The sequence below is a fragment of the Neopsephotus bourkii genome, unplaced genomic scaffold (assembly GCF_033783945.1).
Source record: "Neopsephotus bourkii isolate Nb327-2 ecotype Australia unplaced genomic scaffold, CSIRO-AGI_Nbou_v1 NB_1624, whole genome shotgun sequence".
NCBI classification, from domain to species: Eukaryota; Metazoa; Chordata; class Aves; order Psittaciformes; family Psittacidae; genus Neopsephotus; species Neopsephotus bourkii.
This window is the reverse complement of record NW_026902099.1, coordinates 10,890,538-10,909,862: the sequence shown is the minus strand read 5'-3', so window position 1 is coordinate 10,909,862 and position 19,325 is coordinate 10,890,538. Positions and strand designations below refer to the sequence as shown.

Below are 19,325 nucleotides of genomic sequence, written 5' to 3'. Positions count from 1 at the left end.
TTATCTGTTCACTGTTTTTTTGTAGTCCCACATCTATCTACTGATGTTTCTAAGATGAGCACTGTGTGTTGAAAGTAACACGTAAAATGGTGATTAACTTAGAACTCAGTTTATAATTCTTACATGGCACTGTAAATAGTGTGGTATACTAAAAATACTGCCCCTATCCCACCTAGATGAAGTACAGTTGCATGACATAAAAGATTCTACTCTGTAGCTCATACAGTAACAGAATTTTGAAAGCCTTTATTGAAAAACAGGATAAAGTTTGAGAGGATGGGTGTAAGTATCCAGGTTATTCAGATAATTTTAGTTTCAGGGAAGAAGATGCAGCATTTCGAATTAAGGGATATGTGTGAAAAGGCTGCAGAAGTGTAGTGGTTCTTCAGTCCATCCAGTGCAGTCTCACACCATGATGGTACCTCTATGTATTTATTTAAATAATTCAGAATGCTTATTTGATTATGTCTGTCATTTTCAAAATTGACTATAAAAATACTGCAAAAAATCTGCATGAGAAATTTGCTGCAGGGACAAATACCAGTTTTGATTTAAGAATCATTTTTAGATTTAAGTGTGAGATTGGGCTCTTTTATTACTTTTCTCTCAATGTGTAGAGCAGCAGTGCTGTGAGGGTTGGCCCTTCCTGTGCTGGGGTCTGCTCTTCTGTGCGGGTGTAAGTTTTGCAGGCAGAGCAAGGGAGAAGGAAGCATCTAAAGAATACATTTTGACATATGTAAGTATGCAGGTGTGGGCATGCATGTTTGTTTTTAATGAATAAGTATAAAGTGTGCTGTGAGGGAAATAAGCCCCTGATCTGCTCTTTTTTCATAGATGCCTTGGAGATCGTGAAGGTGAAAGCACTGCAAGGAAGGAGGGAGGGAAGGGCAATGGTGATGGCTTGATGCTTCACGTTAAACAGTCTCTGGATGGAATGCAGAATTTTTAATAGAGGAAGATAGAGGAAATTTCGTTACAGATTGATAAGGTTTCAAATGTTACAAGAAAAAAAGAGGTATTACAGAAAGAAGAATCTGGAAAATACTTCAAGGACATGGTATCTAAACTATGTGTGATGTGTAAAGGGGAGGGCTTTAGAAGAGAAGACTAGTAACGTGAGTTTCGACCATATTAATTAGATGTCAAGACATGATAGAGGACTGATAAAATAAAAGCTGAGGGATAATGGGTTAAAACTTAAACACGGGAAATTTAGATTGGATATAAGGAAGAAGCTCTTTACTGTAAGGGTGGTGAGGCACTGCAGTGGGTTGCCCAAGGAAGCTGTGAATGCTCCATCCTTGGCGGTATTCAAGGCCAGATTGGACAGAGCCTTGGGTGACATGGTTTAGTGTGAGGTATACCTGCCCATGGCAGGGATGATCTTAAGGTCCTTTCCAACCCTAACTATTCTATGATTCTATGATTTGATTTTTGTGAAGTAATAATAGTTGAAAGCATAAAATGAGTAAATTTTTTATCTGAACTTCACTTACAGTGTATTTTGATCATGTGCCTAGGTTGCCAGTGTTTTTTTTAATGTGCATACTAGTGATAGTGATTACACAAGATATGCTTCATGGTTGAGAGGAAATCTTTACAATCTTACGCCAGAAGAGACTTTAACTGATGTGAAGTATTACATATGTTTGGCACCAAAGTAAGTGGGTGTGTCTGCTTTTACAAATGCTTCTAAGGCTGATAATGCCCCGAGCATATTTTTTATTGTAATTCCTTGATTAGCTTGCTGTTTAGGAAGATTGCTGCAGATGCCAGAGCAATATCATAAAGATCAGTTTTTCCTGGGCAAGCTTCATGAAGTGCGATTGGAACATCTACCTTTTAATTCAGATGCCTAACCTCTTGGTGCTGCTCATGTATACTACTTGGGAATTTCTTGTACGGTTTCTATCATTTCTCCAGCACCTAAGCGCCCTGGGAATTGCAAAATGTCTCTCTATTCCTCTTCTGCAGAACATTTTTACTAGCTTCAGGTCTTTTCTTTTTCATCCCTGCAAGTTTCTAATCATAAAGAGTATACTCCCTCCCAGATCTCCTCAGAAGGGCTGAAAGTAGGATGAGCCTGAGGACATTTGCCTGCCTGCCTTCGCTTGCATTTTAGCTTAAAATTAAAGCTCTTTGTCATTTTGCTCTTGCTATAATCTTCACTCTTAAAAGTCTCCAAAGTAGAGAATTCTTTCTCAGTAGCTCTGTGTACACGGACTGTTAAGGCTCCCCTTCAAAACATACAACTCATGAACTCATTTGCCAGCTACAGCAAGAACCTGAAGATTGGGGTTCTTCAGAGACAGAGCTCTGCATGTTGAATCATGCCTGCTAGGTCATCACAAAATGCACCAAAACTGTTAAAAGGTATATAAGCAGCCCATGAGGAAAGCTGTAATTGTAGTAACCCAGGCAGGCCATAGTAAACCGCACATGAAGATAGCTCTTCCAGAGAGATGCACAGCTAACCAGTGCTACTTTTGTTGGGTTTTCCATGGAATGTAAGGAAGGCAAAAATGTGGGAATAATTGTGTTACTTTGCACATACATAGATATTAATTAATTTGTGATCATGGTACAGAGGTTCATCCAGAGTTCATAGTCCACTCTTAGTAGCAGATTTTAATGCTTCAGATAGAAGTCACAAAGGAGTTCGGATCAGGTGTTATCAGCACACTAATAAATATTGCCAAATGGCACCATTGATAAGTCCAGTGTCTAGAAATTGGCCTGTTTATTTGCATAATTTACTTCTTGATTTCATATCAGCATTTTACTGTTTGGGCTTTTTTTTAACTCCAGACTGGTCTGCGCTTCTTCCTCCAAAAGATTTATCAAAAAACTCAAAAAAATGCAAATGAAATGCTATTATTATATTGCCAATTTACATTCATGTTTCTAGTTTCTTCCCCTAGTTATTCTTGTATTGAATATGTACCTGGAGTTCTTGATGCCAGCTGAAGTTCTAAAAAGCATTACAAAAATCTCCATAAGAAAAAGAAAAAATTGGATTTCATGGGATTTCAGTTGAACTGATTCAGCTTTAGCAATAGTGACTGATTTTTCTAAGTATCTTAGACTATGTAGTGACTTTTGATCAAATTTATTTAAAAACATGATTGAAATCAGGTTATCAAAGATACTTTAAGTTTTTTTATTGCAGATTTAGATTTAAACTCACACTGAATTTCAATAGGCAATGTATTTTAACTTGTTTTTGTGTGTGTGTGAAGATGTATGACTTAAGTTGAGGAAGCTATGCTTCAGACTCTCATTCTTGCCTTGTTTTTCTCTTCCCTTCCTAGCTCTCCATTTCAGCAAGGCCTCTATTTTTTATAGTAAGAATTGTAATATCAAAAAATCTTATTTTCTGCTACTGTTGTGCCCATACTTGATGGTGAGGACACAGGAATCCTTCCCAGATGGTTCTGACTGCAATTAGGGCACAGAGTGCTTAATTTTAAGCCGTGTCCTGTTCTGTATAAACCATTTCTGTGTTCAGTCCAAAATTTCAAGGATAGTCTTGTAAACACAAATGTGGTCCGTAAGGTCGGAAAATTCCAAAGAGTGGGCCTGCGTGCGCAACTCTTACTGATCGTCTGCTGTTAGCTCACCATGGAAACAAACCATGCTGAAGCTTCATGATACTCAGTTTATGAGAACATGGTGTTGCTTGAAATGTAGCAAGGTGTTAGACATGACAGTAATCCAAACTTGGCATGATTTCATAGGAACCATACAATCAAATAAAATAGGGCTGGAGGATGTTTCTAAAGATCTTTTCTGTCCCAGAGCAGAATCACTGCTTTTAATTGCTCCTGAAGAAGCTTCTGAAACTGGTCCAGTGACAAGGATTTTGTAGTTCCTACAGAATTTATTGTACTCCTCCACAATCCCTACTATTTGAAAGTTTTTCTTAAATTGAATGAAATCTCGCTGGATTCAGTTTAAGACCGTTCTTGCGTATCCTGCCCACGGTATACAATTAATTTGTTCTGTGCAGAAACTTGATGAAGACTGCTACTGCTTCAGAGGGTTGTATTTTTTTATTTTCTGTTTCTGTGGTCAATCTTCTGCTATCCCATAGGTTGGATTTTCTCATTATCATTGTTATTACTGCTCTTCTCTGGTCACTGATCACATGGTCCACCTCTTTGGGATACTGTGCCCCAAGCTGGGCCCAGTTCACTATATGAGTCTTCAGAAAGTTGCATAAAGTGGAAAAAATACCAGGTTAGGTATATGACACTTCCATTTATATGTCCCAGTTTGCTTTTATCATAACGTAACAGTATTGATTTATGTCTTTAATATGTCATCATATTAGAGATTTCTTTAAGTTATGTCCTTGTAAGAACTGGATGTCAATAATTAGATCTATTAAGACATTTTAAGAGAAACTTTATAATATCCAGTGTGAAACCCAGCCATTAACTTTGTTCTTCTGCACTGATTATCATTTGGATATTTCAGTAATGGCTGTTGTGCCTTCCTCCCAAATAGCAGAAGCCTGCTAAGACCACCTTGATAGTATTTCCTTTACTAGTAGCAGTCTCACTTCTGCAGTCTCTGGGTATGGAACAATAACTAATCACATTAGTTATTGTTCAACTAAGTGGAGCCCTTTCAATCAGTAGCTGCTAAATAAATACGTAATTCCTCACATTTGGATTGGCTGAGAGGGTTTGATTTGTGTAACTACTGTACCTTTATTTGTAATTATTTTGGCACCATGCAGGTCCATACTCTGACAGATAGCTTTGGTTTCTAGCTTGCAGATTATTGGGATGAGGAATATGTGCTTATGATGCTTTGTGTCAATTCTCCTTTACCAGTCACTGTGCAGAATGCTACTTATTTGGAAATAAGTGTTAAGGATAGAGGTATTTATTTTTTGCCTTCTAAATAGCCAAGGCTGTTCTAGGGTCAGTACTGTTTTGGCATTTGGTCTTCACATTTTAATTTACCTCTCTGTATTACTTAACAAAACTGAGTCCTCACATCTGTCCTCACAAATTTTTAGGTTCTATTTTAGGAATCTTGCTGTTGGCCAAAGCAAAATGTTTTGAGTGCATGTTTCCTTTTGTTTTATATCTGCCTCACTTTCTAGTTTAGTTTATATCTTGACGATGTTTTTCGTTAATCATTGGCTTAATAATCTCCATGCTGATTTCATTGTCTTTAATTTATAAATTTCCCTTTCAGATTTCTATCAGTTAAAACTGCTGCCTTCTAACAGCCTACCATTATAATGCTTCCCTAGATACTGTTTCTTTCTCCTCCCACATTTGCTCTGCATTTTGATTTTAGTACAAGTGGGACCACTCTTGCTTTCATTTGCATCAGTTCCTTTCCTATTTATAAATCATCAAACCATCCATTATTCCACCTAAGCCAACACTACTTTGTTTCAGACTGCTGTAATTGAAAGTAGGCTTCACAGCCAATAAGTGAATGTCTACAATGGACAGACTTGAAAGAAAGTCTTTTTTTAACCAATTCCTTTCAAATTAAGGATACGTGCACATTTGTACTGTATATATGTAGCATTATATAAACGTATAATAATTTTAAGAATCTTTTTTATTTCTGGATTCACACATGGGGTAGCTGTATTGATTGTTCTTTTCCTGCACATTTAAATGGCTTTTATGTATCTGCTTATCATGCAAAATAGTTCATGCCAGTTTTCATGTGGTAAATGTGCATGCAACCACTGCCACAGCCTTCCTGTAAAACTAATAGTTCAGCTCTTCCATTTAGCTATTACGTGTCCCAGTTTTCTAAAAACAATGCCACATGGAAGAAAATAGCAATGGCAGGACACTTGTGAGTTTGTGGCACTGGTATTTCATGTGTGTGCTGGGTTTATTTTCATTTCATTAATTCAGTTAGTTGCTGCGTAATGTAAGTAGTAGGAATTAAGTATGGTAGATGGCCTGCTGCTGTGTTTACCACAGGAAAGTTGAGTTTAGGCATGTGGGATGAAGGAAAGGAGATTGTCAGGTTGGAGCACAGCTCTGGTGCTGTGGGCCCCATCTCTCCTAACCCTTGACGTTTGGATTTGTCAGGTGGTCCGAGCTTTGGAGATGGCATTTGAGTTTGCTGTCGTAGACCATGTTACACGTGGTCTGATATGTAGCCCTAATGACCAGTGCAGACTCATGTCTGCAGGTTAAGAGCCCTGCAAATGCCACTGGGAATTGAAAGCAAGTCATTGTTATGGGTGTTTTGTTTCTAGTTCTTGGTCAGCCAAATAATGGACAAGAAAAATGAAAGAGTTGTTTTTGAAACAGTGTTTAGTATCCATTAAATCGGGTTATATGCAGAGAAGGTAAATTTGCTTAATAAAATGAAATATGTTAGCTGAAAAGTTATTAGTGCCCTGTATTTACCATCTTTCAAATGGGGAAAAAGTAAGACACTAAACAAAAAAAAAAAAAAAAATTGCCAAAATAATTAGAGTGAAAAAATCTGGTAATTAACTATTATTTTTCACAAAACTAGTCTAATTACGAATCAGTCATGGTAAAATGAAAGGTCAATAACTACAGATGCATAATTTCTCTCTGATAGATTGCTGTTTGAAAATAGGTTTATGACAATTATGTGATTAATTTCCTTTTATTAAACAGTATTATGAGACTTCATGTTGCATTCATCAGTTTATTACTGTTACTTTTTCTCTTCAGTTGCAAATTAATCCTGGATAACATCAGGGCAGAACAGAAACTCAGGTGGATTGAGTATCTCTTCTTCTAGTGTTGTTTGTATTACAATCAAAATCAGAGCCTCAGTATGCTGAAACTGTCAAAATCAGCCTAAGAAAGCAAACACTCCCCCAAAATACCCAACAAACCAAACAAAACCAACAAAGTGCTTTTAGTCCATGAAAATGAGGGCCAGATAAAGGAAATTACTGTTTCTAAAATGAAGCACATGAGGAATATCCAGAGGGACCTTGACATGCTTGTAAGGTAGTCTGGTGCCAACCTTATGAAGTTTAACCATGACAAGTGCAAGGTCCTGCACCTGGGTCGGAGCAATCCCAGGCACAGGTACAGGTTGGGCAGAGAAGAGATTCAGAGCAGCCCTGCGGAGAAGGACCTGGGGGTGTCGGTTGATGAGAAAATGAACATGAGCCGGCTTCAATGTGTGCTTGCAGCCCAGAAAGCCAACCGTAACCTGGGCTGCATCAAAAGGAGCGTGACCAGGAGGTCGAAGGAGGTGATCCTGCCCTTCTACTCTGCTCTTGTGAGACCTCACCTAGAGTACTGTGTGCAGTTCTGGTGTCCTCAACATAAAAAGGACATGGAACTGTTGGAACAAGTCCAGAGGAGGGCCACGAGGATGATCAGGGGACTGGAGCACCTCCTGTATGAAGACAGGCTGAGAAAGTTGGGGCTGTTCAGCCTGGAGAAGAGAAGGCTGCGTGGAGACCTCATAGCAGCCTTCCAGTATCTGAAGGGGGCCTATAGGGATGCGGGGGATGGACTGTTCATTAGGGACTGTAGTGACAGGACAAGGGGTAATGGGTTAAAACTTAAACAGGGGAAGTTTAGATTGGATATAAGGAAGAAATTCTTTCCTGTTAGGGTGGTGAGGCACTGGAATGGGTTGCCCAGGGAGGTTGTGAATGCTCGATCCCTGTCTGTGTTCACGGCCAGGTTGAACAGAGTCTTGGGTGAGATGGTTTAGTGTGAGGTGTCCCTGCCCATGGCAGGGGGTTTGGAACTTGAAGATCTTAAGGTCCTTTCAACCCTAACTGTTCTGTGATTCTGTGATTCTGAGTATGACCATTTGCCACCTAATCCTCAAAGTTCTCTGCCTTTTTATCTTGAAATTCCACAGCACAAGGTGTTGTCCTGGACAAACATAATTATTCCCTAGCCTTGGAATGCCTGAGCAGCCTGGGGATCCAGGAGCCAGGCAGGATTGGGCTCCATACAGCACTCAGGGGCCACCACCAGTTTCTGTCCTATCTAGCAGCCTGCTGGTAGGAGAATTTAGGATGGTAATACAATGTCCAAGGCTATTGCCTCTTCATCTTGAGCATAATTTAATTTCAAATATTTTGTACTATTGTAGGTTTGTGTTCTTCTATTAGGCAGGGCTTCAGGGCACTCTGCAGTTTAGCTGCTGAAATTGTGCACATTGAACTTCTGGGCTGTCTGGAGTTGCTGATCTGTATGTAGAAGACACAAATCTTTTTTCTTTGAGTGTTTGCATACTTGGATTTGCATACTTGGGCTAATTGAGTGAAATCTTTCTTAGTGGCCATCTAGATTCCTTAGATACTATATTCCTTGAGGTAAGTTCCAACAGCATTAGCTGTCTGGTGCTTTATTTTCTCTTCTGTAGAAAAACATTGTAATAATTGTTCAGTCTATTGCTCCTAGGTGAAATCAGGCTGGTTATGTAGCTTGGATTTTAGTTATGTACAGGATTTCCTTGGCTTCAGGTTTTATCTTCTTTGTGTAACTTAGAGAAAAGGAGTGTTGTTCACTAAGGAAAATGGGAATTTGCTTTTCCTGTCAAGTCTCCTGGAGCGACTGCTGTTGGAAAGGATTTGGATCATCTTAAATTCAAGATTCCCTGAATAGTGCTAAATGCTTTGTGACTCCATTTGGAAAGTTTCTAAACTGCTCTGCTGACTGACTGTGATATTCATTAGAGAACTTTCTGGGAAAACACAGTCAGCAAGAGACAAAGGTTTAGCAGCATCATCTGAGTTCTGTTAGGAAGCATAGAACAGTGTTGTCTCAAGTTAGCATCTTCTGGGCTTCTTGTTCAGAGCCAGCTGGAGAATGGGCACATGGCAGGATGTAAAGGAGCAGAGTGTCTCCTGAAGTCTTCTTTAAAATAAACCAGTATTCAACCAGTGTAGAGCAGTCTTTGGCCTTAAATCCAGCTTAGCATGTTGATATGTTTTGGTTGCATAGTTCTACCAGTGGGATGACTCCCGTTTGACATATTCAGACATTTGGAAACTTATGTTCAGAAACTCATTCTGCGTTCAGCAGGAATGTTAAAGTATGCAGTCATTTATAAAAATTAAAATAGGACTTTGGAGTTAGAAAAAGGAAAGAATCTGGTTGTCTTCTGGCAAGATTTTTGGTCCTGGTTATCTGCAAAGTATACACCTCTTGTCAGTATAAATAGGGAGTGCCTGTATAAACATTCTTGTTTCGCCTGTTCCACATAATAGTTTCTTGTATCACATTTCTTTTGACCTCGCTATCTGAAACCAATTACAGGAGATCCATTTGGGCTGCATCTATTTTCATAAGAAGCCCAGGCAGCAGTGTTTTTCTCAGAGATGAATATCAACATCAAATATGCTTCTGAGTGCTTTGTTATTTATGTTTCAGAGAGATTTTGTAGCCTTCAGCTCTCAAGAATGCGTCACGCTGTGCTGTTTATACATTGACAATATTAATGGGTGTAGATGTCATTTTTCATTTTAACGTCTCAAATGCAACAGGCTGATAGGTTAAACATTCCTGTTTTTAAAGGAAAGATATGAGTGACATCTGTTTCCTAAAAATATACATGTATTTGCTTCTTTAAAAACGAAGTTAGGTTTACCCATCTTTTAGTGACAGCTTTCACTTTAATTAAAAAGATAAAACTTTAAAAATTATTTTAAGGCATGCTTAAATTAAATACAAGGGGTTGGAATACAAAATTAAAGCAAGTTGTATCTCACAGGAGTATCGCCAACAAATTGCAAAATCTACCATAATTTATCAACTTTAATAGGGTGAGTTATATGCAATTAATTTCATTTTTGTTCTGCTTATGTTTTAGCTGTGCCAAAGCAGCACAGTAAGTATTAAGAAGTAGTGTTCCCAATAAATATTTTACTAGAAGACACAGTGAGTTCTGGAAACCATATGCCCAAATTTCCTGCTTATGCAGCCATTACTTAAAGCATTATAATGATTTTCATTTGCATTATTAAAATAATTTCTAACCCTCAATGCTTTTTATTGCTTTTGTCTACATTGACTTTTTTGTATAGTTTTACTAATTTAGATAACTTAATTAAGGAAAAGTGTATAGTAAATTTGAAACAAATGTTACTGGAAACTAGATAGAAGTTTGACTGCCTTAGTCTCTCTTCTTGCTGCTAACTTGAGGTAGGACTCAACATCATTTTTATCTGCCAGATTTATAAACGTCTGTTAGTTTGTTTTCATTGAACTGTTTTAGACCATGAGTTATTATCAAATTAGTTCACTGAAATTTGTAAATGATATGTGGGACAGGTGTTTACTTGAAGTGTAGATGTTAAATTAGGAATTTTGAAAGGCACTTTCAAGTTGTCGATTTGTTTTTTAAAAGCAGCAAATGAATTGGTAGAACTAAATGTTTTATATCATAATCTTCACTTATGAATAATGTCAGTAATAATCCTTTGAAATTAACTGTGTCTTTCTGGGAGGTTGTTTACTTGAGTAGCAAAATCTCAAGTTAACCAGCACACTGGGACGAAAAAGTACCATATGACAACTGCTATAAGAACAAAGGTTGACAGTGATTTCTCCTTATGAGTTTTAAATCATCTCTGATCTCTTGAAATTGTTTTCTGTTCTTCTTCTATCTCCTGTGTTTACAATAATCTAAACTGCCACAATAAGATCACTGAAGTATTCAGGTAGTCATCATTTATAAGACATTCTGTATTACCAGATAAGCCTTTACTCCTTTAAAGATATCCCAACCAGCACGTATGAATCAAAATAGTTTAAGTAGAAGAGTCTGTTATGCAAACATACCCTGTTGTGCTGCCTTGCTTTTTCATAAAGTGTGACTCTGTAGTTAGCGGTAGGAAGTCATGCTTTCTGAGGCTGATTCCACTGGAGTATGCTAGCCACAATTTGAAATTATACTTTTGAGCCTCAATCTAAGCTGCAGCAGGCCATAATTCTCTAATTTTCAAGTACTGTAAATGTGGAGCTTTACCAGATGCATACTTGCTTGTTTTATTGCATTGATGTGTAATGATTTTGCTGCTAAGGAAGATTAGGACCCTGAAACAACTTGCTGAATATTCTGGTTACTTGCAAGTATACAACAGCATTACTATGTTACAATTTCTTTTCCAGATAAAGGTCGTGTAATGAATTTTCTGAAACTTCCACAAATGAAAAATAATAATCTTTGTGGTTTTTCCTGTTTTCCATAACTCCATATCTCTTCTCTGGTTCTTGTAGTAGTATCACCCTTGGTGGTGCAATTCGTTTTCCTGTACAGTCCACCATGGATTCAGAAGTAGAGTCATTCTCTCACTTCCTTTCAAGTTCCCTTTTTGGAGAGCTCTAAAGACTGGGAAGGATTATAAATTTGCCATAGATCTTCTGTTCATGCATTTAATCCATGTTTTGTGGTTAAACCACTGCAAGATGTTGGAAACAAATCTTGGTGCCCCTGAACTCAACAGATATGTTTATCTTTGATCTCAGACAGAGCAGGATTGTCTTAGGATCTGCCCAAGGATTGTGAGTGCAGAAGAGATTATGCTATTCACATAGGAAACAGGGCATCCAGTGGTTCCTTGGTAACAAAATATTTCAAGTGCACTTTGAAATATGTTAACTTTTATTTACTTTTGGCAGAGAGAAGCTAGTTCTGTGTGTCTCGTTGCTTAGGTTCAGAGGAATGTGTAGACTTTGTAAAGCTGACCTGTAATTACTTGAGAATTTGATGAAACAATACGGGGATTGTTGTGGGAATGTCTCCAAATGTTAAAAGTCTCCTCTGCAAACTTTGTACCAGAGCCTTCTATGGGGAGACGAATCAATGTTGTTAGGAGATGGTGCTAGTGCATTCAGTTTGTTTACTTTGGTTTTCTATGTCTGCCTGCCTCCTCAGAAAACTTGCTTGGAGCCAGACTGTAGCAGCCCTCTCTCTGTCTTTTCATAATTGATCAGGGGATGACTGCCTTCCCTGAGGGTTAAGACGTGGCAACTTTTTCTGTTTGCTCAGCATCTCAATGCAGTAGTTCAAACATTGTTCACACCAGCTGGCAGTGTAATGCCATATGCACATCTTGTCAAAGCAACTGTTGTCATGGATACTGGAAACTATCTTAAAAACCAGCTCATTTGAGTCTAATCAAAATTGTACCTTTCTTTATCAGTTGCGAATCTTTATTATTTTAGGGAACATTGATCAAATGGCATTTAGTGCAGCATATTCCATCTACAGTATGTTTTAATAACGTAGATAATAGTGTGATGTGTTTTAAAGCTGTAACTGCTGTTTACTGAACTGATTTTTTTAAGGATAAAAAAAAGAGATTAAAAGAAAAGGGCTTTCCAGGTAGTTCCAGTGGAAATGTTTTGGATCAGGGTTTGTTCATGTCTTAATAAATACTGTCTAACACTTGGCATTTAAAAAGAAATTCTGTAAGAAAAAAAATAATTCAGATTAGCCTTCTTGGGGTAAGTGGAATGTTTGTTTACATTTCATATGTTTAACTGGATTTTGCTGAGTTGGAATGAAAACATTAAATAAATGGAAACATTTTCTATTTTGATTGGGGTGCTGTCATCCCTGAGCCTGATCTGGTTGGTTGAGTAGTAATTTCTTTGTTCTCTGATTTCCCTAAGAATGCAAATGAAAACCACTCATTTTTATTTGGCATTAAAACTGCACTTCTTTTTATTTTTTTATTTTTTTTTATTTTGTCAAAGGAGAGGTTTCTCCTTGAATTGTAAGTACAAAAAGTGGTTTTAATCTTCAATGAATATCCTTATTAATTCACTTTCAAGATAATCTGATGTTGATTTGTCAAATTTAATTACAGCTTCTGGTAACACTTGAAGTCTACTTGCTTTTGCTTCAAAATTGTAATATGAAAATGCAAATTGAATGATAATTTGCAAGGGAGTGGGCATTTTAGTTGAACACTCAAAGACAAGTTCCTTGTGGAAATGAGGCTATTGATGCAGTTTATGATTTTTCCTCTTCAAGCACTTCAAACAAATTAACTTTATTTCCTGCAGGATTTCATGTACATCCATAAATTCAAGTGAAGTCCTGTATATGTATTTTCAGATGATTTTTTTTTTGTTGTTGTTTTAAGTAAGAAACAATCTGGAGCCTGAAATCTAGCAAATATAAATCAAATAGGAAGAGACTGTATTTGTTCAATTGGACTTTTACCTAACATTAGCAATGAATAACTCACTCTTTCTATGAACTGGTAGAAATTATTTATTCTTTTTTTTTTTTTTAACTTCTAGGCACTCCAGGCAGCGAGGCAGCTGCTTTTACAGCAACAGACAAGTGGACTGAAATCTCCTAAGGGCAGTGATAAACAGAGACCACTGCAGGTTAGTAAAGTGTCCTTGCTTTTGGGGCCTTACTCTCAGGGAAGAACTTGCTCACACATGAGAGATGTGCATGGATGCTTGTGTACCAATGCCTGCTGCGTATGTACATATTCACATACAGGCTTGCATGCTGGTGACTTTTCATTCACAGAGAAGATTCACTGAAAGTTAAAAAAGCCTTTTGTGGCTATAGATGCCTGAAAGATCTAAGACTGAGTTTAGTAGTTATGCTATAAAATATTTTTATAGACATTTTGCAAAATTGGCACGTGTTTTTTATTGTGATAAACGGCTATGTTAAGACTAAGAAATGAAAAAAAAAACAGTTCAAAACTTGTTAAGATTGTGTGTAAGTGACACAGAGATGTTTTCAGAAACTACCAACACAACTGCATGAAATTATGAAAGAGCCGTTTCTGCCGTTCCAGAAAAACTTACGTCGTAAGAGTTACACACTGGGATGCTGTTGGGCTTCAGGTTGTGTTCAGGTGAAAAGGAGTTCTGTTAATGAGTAATTATTTAAAATGCATTATTAGTAAAAATATATACAGCATTTTATTCTTGAAAAAATATGAGTAGTTTTTGAGGTTTTAGGTCATTTATTGCTAATTCAGAGTTCCATATGAAGTTGTATTCTGCTGACAGAACTGGTTCTCTCATTGTATGTAGACCAAATACGAGTGTTAAACTGCTGAATTACAGTCCGTTGCAGACAAAAGATGTACATGAGAGATGATTTTATTTTGTTCAGGAAATGAAAATTTATAACTCCTACCATTCTTTTCCTTACATCTATTTTTCTGGGTGAGTCTTTATCCTCTTGGGACCTCCCCTGCTTTCTGAAGTAATAGGGTGTTTTTATCTCTTGTTGTGCATAATGGAGGACCCCAGGCACTAGAATTTATCTTTTTCTCCACCAGTGAGGTGTTGTGAAATACGATCACTCGCACAGTTTTTCATGTAATTCACAGTGTCTCCTTTTCTTTGTGAAACTTCTTGGAGCAATGTTGGACACAGCACACAGTTCCACATTCCACATCAGCTCTCTTCAAATATGCTTTTAAAGGTGTATTTATTTGCTCAGAAATAAACAAGAACTTAGGAAAATCACTAAAGAAAATATGTCAAGTTGGCATCTTGCCATGTTGTAGTTGTAGTCCAGTGCAGAGGCGTAGGACTCCTGGGGCCATCTTAACTTTCCACTCTCTGGCGTTGACTTTGTTTTGTCTTTAATATCTTTTAGGCTGAAGGCACTCAGGAAGAGTAGTCATAAAGGCAGCGGCTTATTAACTTTGTAGTTTTAAAAGTTTTTAGAAGTGGAGTTGGTGATCTTGAAGGGTTGAGTCACGGAGGTGATTGGTTTAATGAATACTGTGAAAGTTGTTTTTTCTGCCAGCTTCTCATTCTGAAAAAGAACATGCATAAGGTCCATCTAGCCCTGCGTACTGTCTCTAAACTGGCAAACACCAGACATGAAAGGAAGTATAGGAAACAGGCAAAAATAGTGGTATTTTCCCACTGTATGTTTCCCAGTGAATTTAGCTTACTTTAGTTCTCCAGCTTGTAAACTGGAGCAGTTCAGGAGCTATTGTCTTCTCTGTTTACATTATCCACCCATTTGTAAACATTCTTTTCAAGGCAGAAGAGGTATGGGTGTGCACTGTTTGTGGTAGGCATGGATGAAAGGAGAGAAAACCATGTTTGGAGTCAGTCATACACACAGCCAAGAGGATGATGGAATGGGAGAGGGGGGCTTTGTGCTTTCCTACTTGTAAAGCACCAACCCTGACCTGAGGCCTTCTAAATGCCATAGGATGGTGTATTGTAAAGACATCCCCTATTATGTGTTTGCCAGGAAGAGTCAGCGCCTCATGAGTTACACTTGCGAGGCAGGAAGAAGAAAATAAAGCAAATAATTTTCTTTTAAGAATTGTTAACATGCTCCCTAAAGCAAAGATTATTGCTCATGTTTCCAGCTTTTACTTCCATGATCAGTATGTACACAGTGCCTCTTATTAGCTTTGGACACTTTATTTGGTTCATTTTTAAATGAGAGGAAAATGGAATTTGCTCTCAGACTTTGGTTTTTGTATCAAATACCATGTAAACTCAGGTATGAGCACAAACTCCATTTTAATTTTCTTCTTTAGTGAAAAAGATGTATAAAGCTTTTATAAATGAGTCCTTGGAGCTTTTCTATTTCTGCCTTTTAGTGTTACTACAGAGCTGTTCATTGTTCATTATGTAGTGGAAATTCACATTTTGAGCATTGTGATGCCTGTCTGACCAAATACTATAATATGGGCCATAAAATTGTACGTTGTTATTTTTTTATTGTGCCAAATTTAATGGTAGCTTTAGCCAAAATCTCCTAGCAGTAGGAATTGCTAAATATGCATAAGCAATTTGAGGTTTATAAGACAAAAATACTTGTGCTTGTGTTTGTGCTTAAGGAAACAGACTTCCCCCAATATTTTAAAATTCTTTAATAGCAGTGTATTTCTAATTTCCTCTAATTTCAGAGCAATTTACTAATCTGGCAACTGTAGATATTTTAGAACTGATTTATAAATCTAGTAAAAACCTAATAAACTTTTAAAACTAGCTCACACATCTGCAGGCAAATGAGGGTGTTAGGTAAGCCTTGCCATTGCATCTCTCATGTGCTCTATATTTTGACGAAAACTGTTGTATTGTTCCATGTGCCAAAGAAGGAAAAAAACTTTATTAACTTTAGTGGCCATCTTTTGGATTTGATGCGTATTTGGGGGAAAGTAGCATATGCTGGTTTTATGTATGTTCTCTCTGTTATTCCATAATGCATCAAGTATTTTAGTGACTTACACCACCAACTAGCTTATCAGCAAGTTGAAAGCTTATTGAAGAAACCTTCAAATTTGTGTCCTCAACTTTGCAAAAAAAGGGTTTTGGGTAAGTCGTTACGTTCTACTGTGCTTTATAGAGGGGATGGTTTTAGAGAACCACTGGGATTTCCACAGAAGAATTTGGGTGTCTTCTATATCCTTCTCATAAAAAAAGAAAAAAAAAAAGAAAGAAAACTTAAATTTACCTGTAGATATGTGATCTATTGTAAAAGAGGAATGTTGTGATGACACGTTTTTGTTTTAGTTTTTAATGCCATCATCTAGTAGTTATCCTGTATTTTCACGGAGAGGAGGTTTGTATTTAGACTGTGAGTTAATGGAATACCTGCTGAAATTGCAGTTGTGGATAGACAGTTATCTTGATGTACTATTACTTTCTGATTTACATTTTTCTGGGTTTCAGACTGCAGATCACATAACCATTAGCATGTCTTATGCAAAACAGAAGGAGAAGAACATCCCATCTGACAAGCTTGAGTACCAATTGTAGTAGTGATTTTACTTTCATGTATAGATATCTGAATAAATGTATTTGAAGCATGTTTATATATGCCATTCATTACACTGATGCACCAATTGAATGTATCCAGTACATAATCAGTACATACATTGATTAATGACATACTGCAGAACAGCTAAGGCGAGTTTGTGAAGAGAGTTGAGGGTAATGTTAACCTGCATCTGATGAGATAATATTTACTTTCCTACTGTGCATCCTGGAAAACATATTGCAATAGTAAGGTCAAGATTTCTGTATTACTGTTTTTTATTTAAGAGTATTTTTCTTTTCTGGAGAAGCTAAGATTCTGATGATCCATGGTGAAGTGAGCTGGGTGCTTCACGGATTTCACTCCCTATCACCACATTTCTGTAGCAGACATAACAGGGAAAACGTCACTTTGGCTCTTAGAACCTGTAGATCATTCTGCTGTGGCAGAAAGTCATTGTCCTTATGGCCACAGAAATACCTGGTGTCATCTACCCTGAGTGATAAAACTAGCAGCTTTATTGTTCTTGTTACACTAAAAATCATGAGCAAGACTTTCAGTTCTTGAAGAATTGTGCAGAGCACAAGCATAACCCAAAGCTAAATGCTGTCAATTTGCTTCCATTGGTGGGTGTTTGTGTACAGCATTCCAATTATTTCCCTTCCAGGTAGGCAAATCTCAGTGCTTAGACTAATCTGTCCATGATACAGGTCATCATTGGCTGCGTATCAGAGTGATTTGGACCACTAGTTGTAATGTTGTTTGATCTAAGAGCTGTTAAAAGCCTAGCTATTTCTATTCCCTGTAATGTCTCTAAAGAAGTAGTTTATTTTCACTAAGGCAGAATTTGAACTTTTATCTTGATTAAAATAAATAATTATCTTCAATCCCATAAATTAATATATCTAAAATGAATTGGTTAGTTATTTTCTCCTTCTTGCTAAGAGAGCTGTTGTTTTAACACCAGTACTGACGCATTCTGTATGAGAATGGCATGTCAGGAAACCATGACTCCTGGAATCAAAGGGTTAAGCTCAGTGTGTACCAAGCCTTTTGTATAAATATCATGCTGTATGTAGTGTTGAGTTGTTAAGGTAAGCCTTGTTTATTTAGCATGAGCAAGTGTAATCATTTGATAAAATTTGGGAAAAGTAAGTATACATTTAGGTTTAATTACTTAATGTTTATTGCATTCGTGCACAGTATCAGAAGAACCACTGTTTAAAGACATGCAAAATGCAAAAATTTAGTATGAAAATTGAGCATGAAAAGATATTCATAGTCTCCTTTAAACTACTCTTCTTGCATTACTCTCCTAGTTTGGTCATCTCCCTTTGGATCTTCATATGGCTCTGAATTAAAATTCATTGCAGATAATAAATAAGCAAACAGATCATTAATATTGTAACTTTTAGTTGCTTATTTAAGCATACATAAGGAGCTGATGAGAGATAAGAAACTTTGAATGTGGGGAAAAAGAAGCAAAACCCACTGCTTTTAAATTATATCCTCTGATTTAATGCACATTGACTGCAACCGTGCATGTATAATGTCAGTAAAAAAATTCTCTGTTTAAAAACAGCAAAAAACCCCACCCTTTTATGGATGTAACTTAAGAGTTTTCTTAGCATTACAGGCAACAAAAATTGAAACAAATCTAGCCACTCTAAAACTGTCTTTCCAAAAACTCCATATTACATATTTCTGTTTATCTAAAGCATGCTGCTGAGCATAGGAAGTAGGAGGATTTTGTACGTGCTAGAAATCACTGATTTAGAAAGATGCTAATGCCTAATATATAGTGTAAGAGGAGAGTAGTGATAAACAGTCTTTTTCCCTCTCGAGTACAATTCTGGAGGAAATGTGTGGCCTACATATAAGCAAACATTGAGGCTTGGGGTAAATTAAATTTGGAAGATAGCTGCTAGAAAATCGGAAGTCCCATTTTCCCTTGTAAGTGTTAGGAGGAATATGTAGTTATCCTCTAAGGTGTAGAAATTTGCATCAGTGATGCTCACTCTAAAGACAAGGATAACCCCCAAGAGATGGAGAGAAAGCAAGGAGTTATTTTTAGGTGAGGTGTAGGGGGGAGAGAAAGGCGAAATAGCTGTATTCAAGCTCTCACGGTGCAGAAAACAGAAATTCCATGTAAGGTAGAGGGATAAATACAGTAATAAACTAAAAAGAATATATTTCATTGATTTGGAGTGGAAGTGTCTGCATAAAAAACTTGCTGGGATGTCATTATTTATATAGATACAAGTCTGCTCCAAAGGCTTCTGTTCTGTCTTTGACAACCTCTTTTACTTGTGAAAACCCGTATTTTGCATTGTGTCCCATTTTGCTGTGAAACCTTTCAAGAATAGATTTACTTTATTTTTTACTCTTGAAAACTTCTGGTATTAAAATACACATCTATGAAGAAAGTGGCACTGGTTAATATGGTTTCCTTTTTAATTTAAAATAAGTATCAGTCACCTTGAGGTATTATCTCTTATTGATAAAGCAGATATTTGTCATGTTCAGGCACATGAAATATTGCAGCTAACCTTATGTATGATGTAAAAATATTTACTAGCAGCTTTCTAATGGAAGTTATCACA

The 19,325-nt window shown here is 37.0% G+C and overlaps 1 protein-coding gene across 9 annotated transcripts in view; it reads left to right on the top strand.

Moving 5' to 3' along the window:
• FOXP2 (forkhead box P2) overlaps positions 1–19,325 on the top strand; it is a 416,691-nt gene that overhangs the window by 280,973 nt on the left and 116,393 nt on the right. For all 9 annotated transcript variants that reach the window (XM_061373083.1, XM_061373082.1, XM_061373076.1 and 6 more), the window contains one exon: positions 13,260–13,349. In XM_061373083.1, the coding sequence (XP_061229067.1) occupies positions 13,260–13,349 (90 nt within the window). The remainder of the gene's footprint in view (positions 1–13,259; positions 13,350–19,325) is intronic.